At 40.9% G+C, this 18,436-nt stretch overlaps 2 protein-coding genes across 7 annotated transcripts in view; both read left to right on the plus strand.

Annotated features, from left to right (window-relative positions):
• Window positions 1-10,843, plus strand: part of farp2 (FERM, RhoGEF and pleckstrin domain protein 2) — a 36,269-nt gene extending 25,426 nt beyond the window's left edge. The window contains exons 14-28 of one of the 4 annotated variants that reach the window (XM_008407737.2): window positions 650-834; window positions 1,600-1,689; window positions 2,460-2,593; window positions 2,686-2,767; window positions 2,856-3,093; window positions 3,894-4,024; window positions 4,125-4,193; window positions 4,276-4,365; window positions 4,564-4,584; window positions 6,339-6,421; window positions 7,024-7,142; window positions 7,882-8,021; window positions 9,193-9,300; window positions 9,394-9,545; window positions 10,382-10,843. In XM_008407737.2, the coding sequence (XP_008405959.1) occupies window positions 650-834; window positions 1,600-1,689; window positions 2,460-2,593; window positions 2,686-2,767; window positions 2,856-3,093; window positions 3,894-4,024; window positions 4,125-4,193; window positions 4,276-4,365; window positions 4,564-4,584; window positions 6,339-6,421; window positions 7,024-7,142; window positions 7,882-8,021; window positions 9,193-9,300; window positions 9,394-9,545; window positions 10,382-10,475 (1,736 nt within the window). In that variant the 3' untranslated portion in view covers window positions 10,476-10,843. Of the gene's footprint in view, window positions 1-649; window positions 835-1,599; window positions 1,690-2,459; window positions 2,594-2,685; window positions 2,768-2,855; window positions 3,094-3,893; window positions 4,025-4,124; window positions 4,194-4,275; window positions 4,366-4,563; window positions 4,585-6,338; window positions 6,422-7,023; window positions 7,143-7,339; window positions 7,504-7,881; window positions 8,022-9,192; window positions 9,301-9,393; window positions 9,546-10,381 lie in introns of all 4 variants that reach the window. The other 3 variants (XM_008407738.2, XM_008407735.1, XM_008407736.2) reach the window with 3 other exon arrangements.
• Window positions 10,844-12,901: 2,058 nt separating this feature from the next.
• The window catches only part of boka (BCL2 family apoptosis regulator BOK a), a 22,031-nt gene continuing 16,496 nt past the window's right edge, over window positions 12,902-18,436 (plus strand). Inside the window, exons 1-3 of one of the 3 annotated variants that reach the window (XM_017304480.1) lie at window positions 12,902-12,963; window positions 13,310-13,419; window positions 15,361-15,716. In XM_017304480.1, coding sequence (XP_017159969.1) covers window positions 15,503-15,716 — 214 coding nt within the window. In that variant the 5' untranslated portion in view covers window positions 12,902-12,963; window positions 13,310-13,419; window positions 15,361-15,502. Of the gene's footprint in view, window positions 12,964-13,309; window positions 13,420-13,652; window positions 13,737-14,959; window positions 15,178-15,360; window positions 15,717-18,436 lie in introns of those variants that run through there. The other 2 variants (XM_017304481.1, XM_008407734.2) reach the window with 2 other exon arrangements.

An 18,436-nucleotide genomic window follows, 5' to 3' on the forward strand; every position in this document is an offset into this window, starting at 1 on the left:
GGGTCGAATAGCGAGTCCCGTGTTTCTTTTTTTTTGTTTTGTTTTGTGTGTGTGTGTGTGTGTTTTTTTTTGTTTTGATTTTTTCCCCTCTCTCGTCAGTCTTCCCTCCACCCCTGCATTTCATAAGTGGAAGAGCAGCTGTGGTGACTCCGCTGTTAGAATGGGATGGGTTGGGTTTTGTCTGCTGAGAAGCTAACAGAAGCAGTGGAGGGAGGAAGGCTTGTTTATCATTTAGCCTTCTTTCTTTTTGTTTTAGTGGGATTTGGAAAACTTATGACCAGGATTTAAAGAGTGTGGGAACCCATACTTACTGCAGTCTCGTTTTCAGCTATTCTTTCATGAGCTGCCAGTGTTTGTGTGTGAGATTAGGCTTGCAATTTGTTTGTAATGTTCAGCTGTGTTTTCACAGAAACAAAGAAAAAGGGAACCGGGTTAAGTGAGGGTTTAGTGTTGCTTATGTGACAAAATACAGTCTAATATATGGGATTAGTTCCTCTGCATGCACAGATTAAGACCCCTCCCCACTTAAGAAAATCATGTTTATGCCTTTCTCGCAACGTTCCCATCACCTGGGACACCTGAAAAATTAAGCCACTCATTTTTTTTTTTTTTCCTTTTTTTAATTTGACTCTCCATCTTCCATTCGTAGATTCAGTAATGGACAATCCTCAGCTCTCGCCCCTCACCTCCAAGGGTCCCCTCAGCCTGTCGCCTTCCTTCCAGATGTCAACCCTCAGCCTGCCCAGCCAGGCCCCGTCTCCGCTGCAGAGCCCCATCCTGAGTGAGGTGGGCAGCACTGCCAGGCTAGAGGAGGAGGAGGAGGGCAGGAGGAAGGTACACTGCTTGCATGCCACCCTTCCAAACCCCCCGCCCCCACCTGCCTCAAAAATTCTAACATTTAAAGCCGATTCACATATAGTGCCCTGTAAAAGTATTCATCCAAAAAAATTATTTTTTGTCTATTTTGATTGGGACCCTTCTCAATTCTAGTCAAATATTTAAATAATCAAGAACTGAAAGAATTTGAAACATGTTTTTTTTTTTTTTTACAAATAAAAATCTCGGAAGTGTGGTGTGCACCTGCGTGAGTTGATGGTTCATTGTTGGTTGCAGCTGCAGGACTTTAGGGAGGCATCTCTGTCAATTTTCTTAGCAAGCAGCCCAACCCAAGACAGATTAGATATTCAGACTATATTCTTGAGTCAACATTGTCCTGTTGATTCAAAATCTGAACTTTGACTAGGCCACTCAAACGCATGAGTGCGTTTGATCTAAACTATTCCATTGTATCCCTGGCTGTATGTTTAGGGTTGTTGCACAGAACAGGTTTTCTAATAGTATCGCCCTGTCTGCCCTCAGCACGATTCTGCCAATTTCGTGTTTCACCCTGTGGATGATGCGTTCAGTGTTTTACATGTAAGCCAAAGAGCTTAAGTTCCCCTCTCTGCATCAATACTCTTGCAAGGCACTATATTCCTCAGGTTTTTATTAAAGGAAGGCATGTTGTTGTTAGAGGATTTGACTTACTCTTTGCACTTCATTTTTTTTGGGATCAGTTTTGTTTGTCTTTTTACAACGAAGCCCCCTTTCTTCCTCCAGCGATATCCCACCGACAAGGCCTACTTCATTGCCAAAGAGATTCTGACCACAGAGCGGACGTACTTGAAAGACCTTGAGGTCATTACCGTGGTGAGTCGGAGAACCAAAAAAAAGACAATAATTTTGTTTTGTAGCAGAGTTAAAGTTTTACATTCGTTCAGTATTGGTATGAATGTCATTATCATGTTGGACTTTTAAGTTTTTAAGTAAATATTTGCTCAATTCTTTATTCAGAAAGAAATGATAACACAACAAATAACTTTTGTCAGTTTTAGAAACAAGAATTAGGTGCATAAATTCAAACCTGTTGTTGATTTTCATCCAAATTGGCACATAATACACACACACACACACACACACTAATTTGGATAAATCACAAACTTTCTGTTTCTATCAACAAGGTTTTGGAAAGATATTCAATATCTTTTCATATCAGAACAGAAATGATTCTGATTTGTGTTTGGGATTATTGTACTGTTAAGTAGAGTTTAAGGATTTGTAAAGATTTCTCTTCCTTTCAATATTCTGCCCTCTTTGTGCAAAGCGTCAGCATGACTGGCAGCTAAATAAACCCACAGAATTATGCTGCCACCACTATGCTCAGCAGCTGGTGTGTTCTTCAATTTGAAAACTTTGCCTTGGTTTTTCCCAACATAACTCTGTCAAATAGCTCAAACTTCTACCTAAAGAAAACTTTCTATATTTTATATCTTGTAATAATCACACTCAGACAAATTAGTGTCTAGTATTAATCAAAAGAATTTTTCAAGAATGGTCAACATTTTTAGTGATTTAGTTTTCTTTAAAACATGTTGCATATCTTCAGTGTCTCCTGTGTAATGGCGGGTTGTTTGTCGCAGTGGTTCCGCAGCGCTGTGATCAAAGAGAACGCCATGCCCGAGGGCCTCATGACGCTCCTCTTCTCCAACATCAACCCCATCTACGAGTTCCACCGAGGATTCCTGAAGGAGTTAGACCAGAGGCTGGCTCTCTGGTACGTCTCCATTGCTCCGTTTCTGCAGTTTGTCAGCGACTCCTGCCTGTCGACGCGGTGATGACGATTAAACCTTGCCTTTGTTTGGACAGGGAGGGGCGATCGAACGCTCACGTCAAAGGTGACTACCAGAGGATCGGTGACGTGATGCTGAAGAACATGTGTGCTCTTAAGGTATGGATGCCTTTAGCTTTTAGTGTACCGACTACGGCCCTTCGGATGGTTATAAAACACGTTGTTCCATTAACGATTCTGCCCTAAGGAATTCACCAGCTACCTGCAGAAGCACGACGAGGTGCTGACGGAACTAGAGAAAGCCTCCAAGAGGATAAAGAAGCTGGAGACGGTCTACAAAGAGTTTGAGCTGCAGAAGGTGTGCTACCTGCCGCTGAACACCTTCCTGCTCAAACCCATCCAGCGCCTCATGCACTACAAGCTCATCCTGGAGAGACTCTGCAAGCACTACTCTCCTGCTCACCGTGATTATGAAGACTGTAGGGGTAAATGTTCCACATCTCATCACCCTGTAGAGCACGGATCCATTTAACGAGGCGCTCCGGTTTGAAAGGGAGTACAGCTAATCCGGGTCTTTTTGTCAAAAAGCCTTAAGATACTAAAGAGACTTTAAAATATCATAAAATGTGATTTTTTTAATAGATTTTTTTAATTACTAGTACCTTTTACAGTTCCCATAAAATAAGTACAATAAATAGTTTAAGTGTAAATGTTACTTCTTAAAAACTATTCAGTCTTTTTTTTGTCATTTATTTTTTGGACTTTTTCTTTTTGTATTAAGCAAATAAATTTAACGAGCAAACAAACTGCAATATTAATGGGAGAAAAAAAGAAAAACAATACTTGTAGACCATTAAGATAAAGCGTCCAAACTGGGGGAAAAGCAGCACAACTTTGACTTCAGTGATATTTGTTAAAAACAAGTATTTTCTTAACATTGGATTCAAAGAAAAGGAACTGCAAGTGTATGTGACTGTGAACTGTAAGTAGAATCAATTTGAAAAGGCAGAGTGAAGTTTGGTTTGTGTTTGCACAACGACTCCTTTTCTAGCTCTGCTTTTCTGACAGTGTGAAGCTTTCGTTTCCACAGTCTCAGACCACACTGGAATTGATTTTTAAAAACTTCATTAGTCCTAACAAAAAAAAAAAAAAACATTTGTCAAGTTTAATTTCATGAATGTTGTGTTTAGAAGAACCATCTGACACTGTGTCTGTGAAACGTAATTGTAACTCCTCGGTAGCGCGATACGTGGCTTGTTTTGATGTTCTCCCTCTTCCCTTGCAGAAGCGTTGAAGGAAGTAGCGGAGATAGCCACCCAGCTCCAGAGCAGCCTCATCCGGCTGGAGAACTTCCAGAAGCTGACGGAGCTGCAGAGAGACCTGATTGGGATCGAGAACCTGACGGCTCCAGGCCGGGTGAGTGCACCGACGCCGAGCAGATGGCAGGGGGAGCAGAGACACCATCAGAGACGGAGAGACAAACAAAGATGTCCTCTGTCTGTATTTCTGTTTGCAGGAGTTCATCCGAGAGGGCTGTCTGTACAAACTCACCAAGAAGGGACTGCAGCAGAGAATGTTCTTCCTGGTGGGTCCAGAGCGGACTCCTTCTTCAGCTTGCTAATCAAGCTGACAATCAGTCGTTAATGCTCGGGTTATTTTCTTTTCAGTTCTCAGACATGCTCCTCTACACCAGCAAAGGTGTCACGGCAACCAATCAGTTCAAAGTACATGGACAGCTGCCACTTCACGGCATGATTGTGAGTCTGGAAGACAAAACTCTCTCGGCTTTTTCTGCCTTTATTACCTTCATGCACACACGCACATTTGCCAGTCTGCGGAGGAGCAGTGTCTCCTGATGGCATTTCAGTTAGCACTAGGGTTTTAGGACAGACCTCCAGGACGGAGGAGTGCGGGTCTCCTAACTCTGCATGTTTCTGTTTCACTCCTGGCTGCAGCTCATAGTGCTGGATGCACCGGTAAGTGAGCTCTGCCAGACCAGCCCTGCTTCCCCCATGTAGACTAAATAAAAATAATTTTTAGCAAATTGCTGCAGACACACCAATGTCAAATTCTTTAAGTTTATGCATCAGCTTAAAGGGGCAGTATTATGTAAAATGAACTTTTTTGTGCTTTACATCATGTAATACTATTCCCTCGTCATAAACATGCCTGGAGTGTTGCCTAGATAATTTCCTGCATGTTTGAGAAATCCTTTAATCTCCCACCTGTAACAGCCCTGGGCCTTATGGGCTGGGATGCAGATGTTTTTGTTATCTGCCATTGTGCTCATCCCCTTTACAGGTGCTGCTGATCTGTTAATTTGGAGCACAGAATATTTAAACCTGGCCGTCTCCACCTTCGGGGTCGCCTTTGGCGTCCACTCTGCCTCTTGTCGCTTGTGTTGCTCGGCTGCCAGGCCTCAGCTCTCGTCCTCATGCACATTTGAGTTTGTTTTTGCACCTCAACTCTTTCTTATGCACTCATACAACACATCCAAGCTTTTGCATTACGCCTCTGACACTGACTTCCATAATCCATTGTAGTTTTTGTTAATAAATATTCATTTTCTGCACCTTAACTTCTGCATGGTCTCCCGTATCTGTTATGACCTTGAGCCAGTTGTAACAGCAACCATTCATCTGTGCAAAATGCTTACGTGGAGCTAGCCCTGCAGTTTTTAAGCTGAGCTTCTGCCTCACAGAGCAGCCCTCCCACACGACTCCCCCACTCAGCTCCTTCAGACTAGCCAGCAACAATTAGCAAACACTTGGTGGACCCATGTGTCTTCTGATTTCATTATATGAACTACTTCTCAGAGAAATACTGATAAAAAATGTTAAACTGTTAATAGAGGAGCCATGTTGTGATGACTTCCTCAAGGTGGAGTTTCAGAAATGGCAAGAGTTTTTTTTTTTTTTGTTTTTTTTTTTTTTTTAAGAGACAGAGGTCCAATTTTAAGGTGCTAAATTACAAAGTCAAATTTCTTTATAGTCATATTTGATATAATTGGCATTTTTATAATTATGAAGGCATCGTAGTTATACAACTGTGCCATAAAATGGCACTATGTGTCTGGAAAATACATTTTACTGCCCCTTTAAAACAAGCAAAAGTGTCATTGTGTGGGGATTGCTAATTAGAACATGGCAGTGATCCTTACCTTCCTGTTTTTGTGTTTATATATGTAACCTGGGCAGTTTAGATTTTGTTTTTTTTATTTAGTCACTTGATTGATCCTTTTATCTGTTTGAAATGACATCATTGCTTATTACCTGTTTACTACTTTTATGGGTTTATTTGGAGAGTAAATACACAATTAGAGTTACGTCAGCTCATAAAATGATGGGGAAAAGATAATGCTAAGATATTTCGGTTAAATCACAGTAAAATCTAATTTGCAATGAACAGTTTCTAAACCACTGGAACGTTTTAATGATCAGTATTTTAGTTTGAATAGAAATGGAAATAAAAACAAAAGTTGTTTGTGTATTTTCTGCTTCTTCTGATGATTTTAATTGAGGTATAATAAAAGAAGGTAGCCCAACAAAAAAACTTAATACACATACATTACCTCCTGATGATGGATTCTGCTGCTCTGTGTTATAATCAGACTTTTGTCTTGTGTTTCCCCCCTTCCTGTTTTCACTCATGCTAAATCCCTCACAATATTAGAAGCTAGTCACTGCTTGATCCATTTAACTCTTGTTTATTTGTGAATGTTCTCCCACAGGTTGAGGAAAGTGAGAACGAATGGTCAGTGCCGCACTGCTTCACCATTTACTCTGCTCAGAGGACCATCGTCGTGGCTGCCAGGTGAGCCAAGAAGAGCCTGGGGAAAAAAAACACTTCAAAAGTCAACTCGGCATGAGACCTTAATTTATTAAAATGCCACCCGTTTAAAAACAAGAAGTTGGATGAGTAACATTTTTTCTTCAGCTCAAACTAAAGTTCAGAAATGTGATTCTTTACAACCCTGTTCTTGTTTCTGTTATTAATTTGCTATATGATATTAATGCAAAAGAAAAAGTTAGTATTTAGTAAAAGTAGCTCAAACGTTCACAGAACCTGAAGCAGGCAGAAATCAGAACTCTGGGGTTTTAATGCTCAGTTCGTGCTCCAGTGCTGATCTTTTTCCAATGAAGACATGCTGATTAGCTTATTTATTGTATGATGTTAACAACAAGGAACAAGGAAGTTGGCAGGAACCCAAGAGACGATTAAAGGCAACAACTCCGTTGGTGAATTAATCTCTTTACTCATGAAGGCTCAGTTAATCCAGTTTTCTTGTCAGCATTTGTGCACATCACTGAAACCTGATTTATTTTCTTCTTTCTACACTCTGACCCGATCTCTTTGTGTTTTGTTTTTTTGCTTAATAGCCATCTCATGATGTTTGTTTTTGTTTGTTATATCAGCTCTAAGGTGGAGATGGGAAAATGGATTGAGGATCTGAACTTGGCCATAGATCTGGCTAAGAAGTCTCAGGAGAAATCTGGCGTCTTCCTCAGCACCGGCCTCAACAATCACTCCAACAGTAAGGCTTCCCAACACCCTCACCGCCTCCACATCCCCACATAAAGCCGCTTGTTTCTTTTGGATAGGTTTTTTTGTTTTTCCGTCCAGTTATTAAATAGAAAACGCAAGTAAGTCAGAAATAAATCCCCCTCTCCTCCACACAACTTCCTGTTATCCTCCCCTCCTCCCTGCCTCCTTCCTCTTCCTCCTCCTCAGGATCATCTGATGAGGTTTCTCTGGAGCAGGAGTCTGAGGACGACATGAACTCCTCCCGAACTTCCCTCGACAAGCAGGCACATCACCGTGCCAACACAACCATGCATGTGTGCTGGCACCGCAACACCAGTGTGTCTATGTCAGATCACAGCCTGGCCGTGGAGGTACAACCTCCTCCTGGAACGCAGACACACTAAAACACACACTGTGTCACACACACTTCCTCACTGGACCTGTGGAAAGAGCAGCGTCTTCTGTCTGGATCTGAGTCTTTCATCTTTTCTTTAAAGCATTTTAATTGTTTTTATTTTTTTTTCTCTCCTTTCCCCTCTCTGTCTTCCTGGTTCCTCCCTGTATCCTAACAGATGTGTCATCTTCTGCTCCCTTTCATTATCGTGCATGCCAGAAAACATCGTCTGACGAGTTTTCACTCCACAGATCTGGACTTTCCCTAACTCGCATTTCCTGCCGACTTCCTTATCTTAACTAACACACGAAACCTTTTCTTTGCACCCTTTCTTCTCTTTCTCTCACACTTCCAGTCTTCGGCTCCCCGGCCGTGTCGCCGGAGCTTCCTCCTCGCTATCTCCTTGGTCAGGGACAAAGACCAAACACCATCACGCATGTTTGCTGGTACAGAAACCAGAACCTCTCTCTCACTGATTACCTGCGCATGAATCAGGTACCAGAACCAGGAGCTTTAGTGGGACAGTGACCTGGCAAATGTCACACAAAATCAGCTGTGAATATATAGAAAATTAGAAAAGGACGACCTGCAAACTCTTTCAGTAACAATATTGAAAACCTTTCATTTGAAAAAAGAATGTCTATTAGTACCAAAAAGTATTAAGTCAATTAAAATAATAATAATGAGTTTTTTTTTATGTCTATAGTTATGCCACATCCACCAAAGATTAATCTTAGAACAACTCTGAAAAAATATTACTGATTTTTTTTATTGCAGTAAAGACGAAAATGAAAAAACGAATTATTCAATTTGGAAAATAAGGATTTTATTTCTATTTTCTTTTACAAAATCACCACAATTATTGGTACTACTGAAAATCTCAGTAAATTAATTGAAACGGATGTTTTGTAATGTATGCTTCACTGTTTTAGGTTGATCTGTGTTTGGAAGCGTTTAATCTTTTTTCTTTATTACTCTTCAAAATGGGACAAATAAGAGCACATATCATACTAATAGAGCAGATTTTCATAAATCAGTAAATGTCTTAAAGAAAATAGCTAATCACCTGGATATGCCAATATCTACAGTCAGAGCAATAATTGATATGCCCCAAAAGTTGGCACATTGGAGCTCACCAGGTCTCCATAGCGACCGTTAATTTATATTGTTTTATACAAATCTTTATTGAGGGTTCCAGTTTATGGAAGAGGGAGCTGTAGGTTTTTGCATCTGAAAACCCTGGAGACTAGATTATGAAAATGTCTTATATAAATGCTAACATTTCTTATAGAAGTGTTTACAGATATCCTTTACTCTATTTTAGCACATTTTGAATAACTAAGTTCCTGATTTTACACATAGATTATAAAATGAAACCATTCAGTTCATGTGAATTGAAGTTTATTTTCCAGAAAATAAAATGTTTTTCCAAGCTAACTCATTAGAGATTTAAAAACAAGGCTAAGCTCTGTAGCTTAGCTAGTTGTTTTTCATGTGCATGAAGCAAACTTCATCATTTCGACTCATGTTCCTAAATCATTTCTTCATTTAAAAATCACACCATGCAGTGAAACCCTTTCATCACCCTAAGTGACACAGATCTATACATTCATAATAAACCATAAATCCAGCTGCCAGCATCTGAGCATCCTTGTTTCTGTGTTAGAACCAGCTGTCAGGCTACCTGCTGAGGAAGTTTAAGAACAGCAACGGCTGGCAGAAACTCTGGGTCGTCTTCACCAACTTCTGCTTGTTCTTCTACAAGACCCACCAGGTGGGCTGGAACATCCGCCGATTCTGCATGTGCTGCTCCAGCTACATGAAAACAGACAAGCAAACAAAAAGATCACCTTTATCTTTGCCGCAGGACGACTTCCCTCTGGCCAGCCTGCCGCTGCTCGGCTACACGGTCAGCACCCCCGACGAATCGGACAGCATTCACAAGGAGTACGTCTTCAAGCTGCAGTTCAAGTCGCACGTTTACTTCTTCAGAGCTGAGAGCGAGTACACCTTTGAGAGGTTCGTCGTCTGGTTCATTTCGCTTACATCGGACGCGTTTACAGTTACCACCGCAACAATAAGGCCTTTTGCTGGTATTTTATGACACAAATCAAAACAAAGAAGCCCAAGAAAACATCTGGGGAAAAACATCCCAGTTAAATCGGGGTATCTTCGCATCCTCAAAAAGTTTTAAATATATGCATCTAAAATTAAGGCCTTAAAATGTCTTAAATTCATTCAGTGCCAAAAAGTTTGGTGTTACTACTATTAAAAATATCCAGTTGCCTTTGTACATTTCTGTCGTGAAAAAGGTTTTAATTTCCAGTCATAATGGTTTTAAAATATCTTAAGTTAATTAGAAAACATGCAAGTTGGCCTTAAATGCATTTATCACTGGTCATAAATTTTGTGGTGGACTACTTAAAGTTATGGTTTATTTTTCTCGTTAAACTTCTCTACCAGGCAAACGTTTGAGTCACATGGAGAGTTGAGGCTACCGCCACATAGCTTCTAATAAACCATTGCTAGTTACGTAGCTACTTTTTTAGCATCTATCATGTGTAAGTTAATTTATCAGCAGTTGGCTGGACGACATTAGTCTTTGCCAAAGCAAACCTGTATGATGAGAGGTGCAATCTGTGCAAAAAAAACCTTGCCACTACATTTTTGTTGTGGAAATGGCTTAAATTTCATTCATAATGGTCTTAAAAAGTCTTAAATTTGAGTCTTTGAAACAATCAGAGATCTCGTAAATGTGAAATCGGGACGTGAATACTTTTGCACCGCACTGTTTTCCCAACTTCAGTAGCAGTAGAGATAAAATATGCCTGTGTTCCTTTTTTGTTTTTATTCAGATGGATGGAGGTGATCAAGAGTGCGGCGAGCACCACGGGCCGGATGAGCCTGCTCATACCTAAAGGTGGTCCCGTGGAGATCAATGGAAGCTAAATGAAGCATTATGCATCCTGAGGCTGGGCCTCTGGGAAAAATCACATTATTATTTCTAAGTTCAGTTTTTGAAGAATAACAATTGGAGACTGAAAGATACTGCCAGATTGCGTGTTTATGTTCTCAGCTTCTTTCTAATATGTGTGCATTTTTGTTTTCCTATTGGGTATATAAATAATAACAAACATCTCAGTATAAGGGATATAATGAAAGGGAGATGTATACATTATGATCTATTTTTGTGACTTTTTTTCCCTTTTCTTGCATGTGTAGTGCCCAGTTTGATTATTTCACTGAAAGTAAATCCAGTTTTATGGGACCAGCCTCATTTCAAAGGGCTTACGTTTTCTGCTTTTGAAAGGTCATCACGCGTGACAATTGAAGCTTTACTTGATACATGTTTGGGATGCGGATGAATGCGGCATGTGGGACATGAAGGTACAGCTAGGATGTGCTCTGCGTTGTATTTCAGGGTGAGACAAGACGTTTTTGAGGACGAGCAGAAAGTCAAAGTCATGTCGAACAATTTGTTGTCGGGGACGAGAGGTTTGGAGGTTGCTGCTCTGCTGACTCAGACTGAGCAACTAGTATTGCTGTAAATAGGAGGATGCTTTAAGTGTGTCTGCTTCTTAACAGAATAACAGTTTCAGTTGTTTACAGGGTAGATGTTCTGCTTTACGCCCCAGATTAAGCTGCATTATTGTCAATTGGGTGCTATATTTCTCTCTGGGCTGTCGACTAATGAAATCTATCCCGTTTTAGTTTACATAGGGATAACCTCTCAGCAGCATACTGTGCAGGGTTATCTAAGTGTGAAGGTTTTCCCTCTAATAAAGCTGAAGAACATGTTGAGCTCCTCCTATCAGGCTGTTTTAGATAAACAGGAGTTGATTTAAAGGAGGTACGACAGACTGAGCAGCTGATTTAGTTTGGTAAGAGAAATGATGCTATTGTTTGGTTTATATATTTTCTGTGAAGACTGGAATTTTTATCCTGTGTGTGTCTGTGTGTGTGAATGTGTGTGTGTGAGCCTGTGTGTGTGTGAGCCTGTGTGTGTGTGTGTGTGTGAGTGTGTGTGTGTGTGTGTGAGTGTGTGTGTGTGTGTGTGTGTGTGTGTGTGTGTGTGTGTGTGTGTGTGTGTGTGGGGGGGGGGGGGGGGGGTGCGTGTGTGTGTGTGTGTGCGCGCGCACGTGTGTGGGTGTGTGTGAGGAGGGGAGGTACTCTTACACCTCCGCCTCTGGGGCCTCAGAAGAATGTGACGGAGGCCATCTCCTGCCCGCTAGTCGTTTCTGCATGTGTATGAACCTGTTGCCCAGGTAACCAACAGCGTGTCTCACCTATTTATTGTTGTCGGCGGTGTTCCTGAATGCCCTCGTGTAGACTTCATGTTATTCCACTGAAAACATAACAAATAAAACTGAATTTGACTGATTCTTGAGTTGTTTTTTTCTTGTTTGGTTTTTGTCTGAAAGCTGAGGTATGTAACTTGTATTTAAAAATATGTTTTCTTACATATTTGCTAAAACAATTACCATGTTGTGTCTGTATGTTATGAGACAGATAATCCTTGAATTGCTCCACCTCCTCCCTGGGCCACTATTACCTTCTGAACAAATGCATCGCACCTAGTCAAAAACAACCAATCAGAGCCTGGAGGAGGGTCTTAGTGCTGGCAATCAACCTTGTGAATGCACATCTAAATGTGGTAATGGTGGAGAAATGACTCATTACAGGAAAACCATTTAACTCCCGTCTTAGACGTATAATTTACCATTGGGATATAGAGTATTTCTGAATTGAGTTTGCCACATGCAGAACACAGACTGTTGGATTCTCTTGCAGCTGAAAGACGTTTCGGTATCACCTTTTCATATTTTTTTGGAGAAATATCAAGTTTAACTTCAGTGACTACCTTCACTATGGCATGATCTGTAGTCAGTACAATACTGTGGAACCTGATGGATAAGTTGAATCCCTTTGATTCTTAACTTTTCTGCTAGCATTAGCATCAGGCTTGGTATAAGTCCAGAAGCTCCTGCTAGGACAAGCCTGATCTGTGTGTACAGTTCCTCAACATTCACTCTAAAAGATTGTCGTTCTTTCCCATAGTTGCTTGTTTTTCAGTTGCAAGATGAATGCCATAATGAATGCTGGGTCAAGTTTTGAGATGATTCATCATCGTCTCATTTTATTACATCACAAGTGGAGGCGTGTACCCTTTTTTTTTTTTTTAGAGACCCTTCACTGCTGTATCCACTGTAAAATGTTCTGTGAATAATCTTCCAGTTACTGTTGAACTTTGCCACTACAGGATTATAATCAGGGCTGCTACGCATCTGATGTCAGCCACTCATAAACAAAGCAGGGCATTCCTCTGGCATGTCCTGACAGCAGCGAGTGGGAGGAAGTGGCTTTCCCCAGAAGCACCAGTCCTGGCAGAGAGATCTGCTCCGACAGGTTTCTGCTCTGGCCTGGAGAGGGTGTGGAGGTAATCACAGCCAGACTGGAGTGTGTTTTCCTTCCAAACAAGGAGGCTGCTGCACAAAACCTCATTAGCTGGGTGTGGTTCAATGGGACGACTTCAGATGTGCACGTTTGTTTGTGGCGATGCCTTTGATTACTTGAATGATGTATTAATGTTTTACTCAAATTTTAGGGGTTTGAATTTTAACAGTTAAGATTATAAGGCATGCTGCATTCATTAAGCCAGAAATCATTAGCATGCTAAGTCTTATCAGCGATGGATAATTGGGTCAGTGAAGATGGCTACACCGCTTCATGTGAAATCCAATAAAACTTGAATAAACTGGCTAACTGTTATAGTATTGACCCAGGTGGCGCTCCAGAAACGCCAACGTGAAATTGACACGCAACACGTCGAGGATTCAGGAAAAACCACTGTGCAACAAAATGGAGGAGAAAATCCATTAAAGGCCATGATCAGGTAAGTAGAATTATCATTAGCAAAACACTTACTAGGCCTACTCTTTTCTGTGTTTTTTTTTTTTTTTAATAAAGAGCAGCAAAAGCAGATTAGGCGGATTAGCAGAGTTTGCCAAAGACTGATGACTGCTGTGTAGAAATTGGGCTATTAGCGTGTCATGTCGGTCATCAAGCCGTCAAATGCCAACGGTCTTCAGTCAGAGGCCTTTTCAGATTTGTTGTAAGACTGAATGCTACAGCGTCACCATCCACAAAGACTCCCTGGAGATAGTTGGATGATACGAGTTGCAACATTTCGCAGACGTGGAGCTGCTGCAGGTAATGGAGTCTCTCTTTCACTTTTCATCATTATCATCACGATCATTAAAACAGATTCGGATGAAACAAAAATAAAACGTTTGACCTGCGATTAGGATTGCCACCCGTGTTAAATGTAGCGTCCCGTATTTATTAAATTAGACGGGACGCCATTTGTACCGTATTCTACAAATGTGTTTGTCTAATAGTAAAAGAGTGGTCCTCGAGTACTTTATATAGTAGTCTGCCCCAGTCATTGTTTGACTCACGGTGTTTGGTGTTGCGACATTGTGCCAAACTGCTTTCTGGGTAACACATCAACCTACACGCTGCCGCCGCAGCCCCCCGCTTTATAGGGACTGGTCCCTTATTTTAACTTCTGAAAGGTGGCAACCTTACCTCCAATAAAGTTGTGAGTTATCCTTACTAATTATTTGATTTCTTTCATTGGGATCCAGCGCTGTGGTCTCTCATGCTTGTGTCGCAGAAAAGGGGGGAATCGCCATAGCAACCAATGATTTAATACTTTCTGAGTGTTTGTTTCTTACATTAGCCAACAACTTTCTCTTTGTTTTAATCCATCGTGAGTGCTGCTCTGGAGTCTACTTCACTGCAAGAACTCTGTGCAGCTGACTTTGAAAATGAAGGGAGAAGCTCCAGAGTTGTTGCATACAGGAAGAGGATTTTCAAAATAAAATTTTATTAAGTATAGTGTATAGAGCTTAACTTATTACAAAACTGGGTCCAAATTCCTGAGGACCTTGGAAAGATAAAGTTGATGTATGACGATTGTACTATTCGTGAACAATTTGCCAATTCGAGGATTTTATTTTTTAGCACATATATAAAATATTGAGTGACATAATAAAGCAGCTGAAATTTCCATCATCCCTCTTTCTACAATTTCCAAAAGCTGCCATGGTGGATGTAGCTTTTATTAAAACTGTTTTCACATAGATACCCTGTGACATTTGCGTCCCCAAAATTATTTTGAATCCATCAAGCTACGAGCTAATAAACTAAGGTCAGTGACTTGCTGTGTTTCTGCAGCTTCACCTCTTATTACACAAAAGGGAAACTAACAATCAGTGTGGCCTCCACCTGTCATAAAGCTTGTTAATGATTAACGAGTTTCTGTGTGTGTGTGTGTGTGTGTGTGTGTGTGTGTGTGTGTGTGTGTGTGTGTGTGTGTGGGTACCGATGGGCGGGGCTTATAGTTGCCGCTTATCTCCGCCGTTGGACTCCACAATAAGTGCCCTTAGAAGGAAAACCCGTCAGTCTGCGAACAGGGGAGCATTTTTTAATTATTTTTGGCTCAGACTGACTCCAGCTCCTCAGCTTAAAAACAGCAGAAACAAAACCTTCGTTTCACTTCTCTCCTCCGCTACAAGATTTTTTATTTATCATTATTTTCTGCATATTACTGTTGGACTCCGTTTTTTATTTTTATTTATTTTTTTAGGTAAGTGCAGCTTGTTTTTAATATTTAAACGCCTTCATTGATTAATTCAGAACTTTTACCTGCTGTTTTTGTTTTATTTTTATTTTTCCAGCTCCCTGGGTAAACTTTGATTGGTTGGGACTGTAGCTGTGAGCTTTATCCAGGCTATCAACCCACAACCTAATCCGTGTGTTTGTTCTGCAGGATAATCTCCGCAAGTCTGTATCTGATAATAGCAGCAGGAGATCCGCGGTGCGGTGGAGGGCGAGAGCGGGGGGAAAGTTGATCTGCTGAAGCCGCGCAAGAAGCGGCAGCGGCGGCCGCTGCTGCTGCGACGCTCGGGGACATGGAGATGCTGCGGCGCTCCTCCGTGTTTGCGGCCGAGGTGTTCGACCGGTCGCCCACCGACAAGGAGCTGGTGTCCCAGGCTAAATCGCTGTGCAGGGACTACATCCAGTCCAGGCTGAACCGCGTCGGGATAGGCTGGTCCAAACCTGAGCAGGGAGTGGCGGCGTCGGGAGGAAAGCTGGCGGAGGTGTCCCTGGTGGTTCAGTGGCTGTGTGAGTCCGTCATGCTTCCTACAGAAGTTTGGGTCGGGATCCATCTGGGATCCTCTGCAGAAATCCAGCTGATAGAATTGGAATTAATTTGGTGCACTGCGTTTATGCTATAAACATTTGATTCACAGGGACAAAAAAAAAAAAAAAAAAAAGTTTCTGACTTGTTTAGGAAATCCCTTTCACAACAATATTTCATTCTGGAAGAAAACTGTTGAAACTAAATAGAAGTGTGGAGAATTTTAAAAAAAGCAAGAGGAAAAAAAGTTTAAGATTAAATCTAATCTCAGTTGTGTGGAAAAGAGGGATTAGAAGGAAAGATAGCCAACAAAGCTGAATCCCATGTCGTTGATCCGTATGTCGTATGTTGCCATGTTTATGCAGTTAACATGTCAGCAGCACGCTATTTTTTAAGTATAAAATATCATGCCAAATGTGCCTCCCTAGTAAAAACAAATTCTAACAGATTTCATTCTTTGATAATGCTTTGCCTGTTTATTAGCAAAAATGTAATAATTTCTTTTGCTAATAAATAGGCTGTTTTAAGTTACCAGAAGCTACAAAATCTTCAAAGAATAATCATGAGCAGCATAATATTTATTTATAATACACTATTTAGTGATACTAACCATTTCAAAGTTGTGTTTGTATGTAAAATATGCTACCTGACAGAATATTTACATTTATCTGAGGCTCTCTCCTGTCATTTTGTCCAAGTGTTTACCTGAAACAAAATCTCCTTCTCATTAATAGTTATGAGGCCATTCTCCTTAGCTCCGCCCCTTACTCTATGTGTCAACTTATTTTTAAAATATGAGACAATGTACAGCATAAATTAACCACTGAATGAGAACTGCTCTCCACAAATGCACAAACACTAAATTATTCTAAGCCTGTGTTATGAGAACAAACTCGATTGGAGGAACTGGCATTTTGCCATATTTACAGAAATCCGTGCAATTGGCAATTTGCTAAGAAAATGCTGACTGAAACACAGCAGGAGGAGCTCAGAGGTAGAAAATGATTCAGTTTTCTGATATGAAATCATATTCACCATATTCTCCAGGTGAGGTGTCGTTTTGGGATGTTCTGAGCGACGGTTGCCCGCTCCAGTCCCACCATGTGACCAGTGTGAATATAACCGAGTCGTTTTTGGTGCTGAGATAAGAAATGTTGCCTGGATTCATGAATAATGGCCACAAATCGTTTATGTCCTCATCGGTTATAAAATTTGAGCTCCCTGATTGGTTCTCTGTCTGACCTCATCTCACCTGCAAAAAGAAAAAAATAAACGCTTTTCCCCTCCACACCGATCATTTGTTTTCCTCTGCCGGGTTGCTGGCGGCACCAGGTGCAGCTCACATGTTTTCACCTCAGACACTTTTGGATCAGAGAGACAAAAGTCACAAGACGAGGGACTTGTAATGAATTCTCCTAAATTTACACTAATTGTCCTAAAATAAAGTCCAGTTTAAGTAAATTAAAGCTAAAAATGACCACAGACGGATAAGTAGATCTTTTAAAAACTGTATAAAAAATGATTGTTTGAAGGTGGAGGGGATCTATGAGCCTCTCGGTGCGTCTGCTCTCTCAACTCAGCCACAGCACCAGGAATGGTTTGGATGTGAATATATTGCAGTGAATTAAAGCTGCATCCTTGATGCTGGTGATGTTGTTTTTTCCTGCTTTAGACCTGTACACTGAATCAGTTTGTGTCTTTTTAGCTGTTATTTCTTGTACTGGGAATGTTTTTTTTTGTGTTTTATTTTTTTTTAAGAGTAGTTCAACAGGAACGAGGGTAATGAGAGAGGCGTTAAGGCAGGTGGTCAGGGAGTCGAGCCTGCGACCTCTGGCACGAGGACTAAGGCCTCATTACGTGGGATGTGCTTTGCCCCTGCGCCACCACAGCACCCCATGGATTGGGAATGTTTAAAGTGTATGATCTCTGTTAGTGAAATCGTAATTTGTCTGTCTATTTAGATGAGAATTATGGGATATTTTGAGCATTACGTAACATATTACACATTTTTATTAGATAATGGAGACAAAACACAGGTTTTTAAAATATTTTTTTAAATACTAACTGCTCCTGATTAGCATTAATCATGAGCGATTAGTTTTTGTTCTTTCTTTCCAAAGAAAGAACAAAAACGGTGACGTCAGTGTAGGCAGGTCTGGTGAATAAAGTCAAGTGGAATCCAGTTGTGTTCGAGTCACATTTCAGAGGAATGGAAGGAACTCGTTGAGTTTCCAGTGAAATCCCTTCAGGGGAATCTCTCTCTTCAACGTACAGGATTATTCAATCCTTTCTCCTCAGGAATAATTTCTCAATGCAGAGAAAAACACAGTAGACCAGGTTGTTTCTGGTTAAGGTATTGCTTTACGTTTTGTGGTTATGACTCCACCTCCGTTTTAGGGTAGGAAATTCACTTGAAGCCGTATGTGTGTGCGTGCACATGTGTGTATGTGTGGGAATCAGGTTTAGTGCTTAGAATCTGCCCTCAGATTTTGACAGAAAACTTCAACCTTCTTTAAAAAATCTTCACTTTGTTCCGGATCGGACCACCATCACAATGGTCGCATAGTGAGAGCGCTCCTCTTTGAACCGGAGCAACTAGAGAAATTCCCCCCTTAGAACTCAAGTGAATATACCAATATATTAATTAAAAAGGGGGTATGATCGTACCGTACCACTACTTCGAGAAATAAACGCCGACTGAAAT

Source organism: Poecilia reticulata, linkage group LG4, assembly GCF_000633615.1.
Source record: "Poecilia reticulata strain Guanapo linkage group LG4, Guppy_female_1.0+MT, whole genome shotgun sequence".
NCBI classification, from domain to species: domain Eukaryota; kingdom Metazoa; phylum Chordata; class Actinopteri; order Cyprinodontiformes; family Poeciliidae; genus Poecilia; species Poecilia reticulata.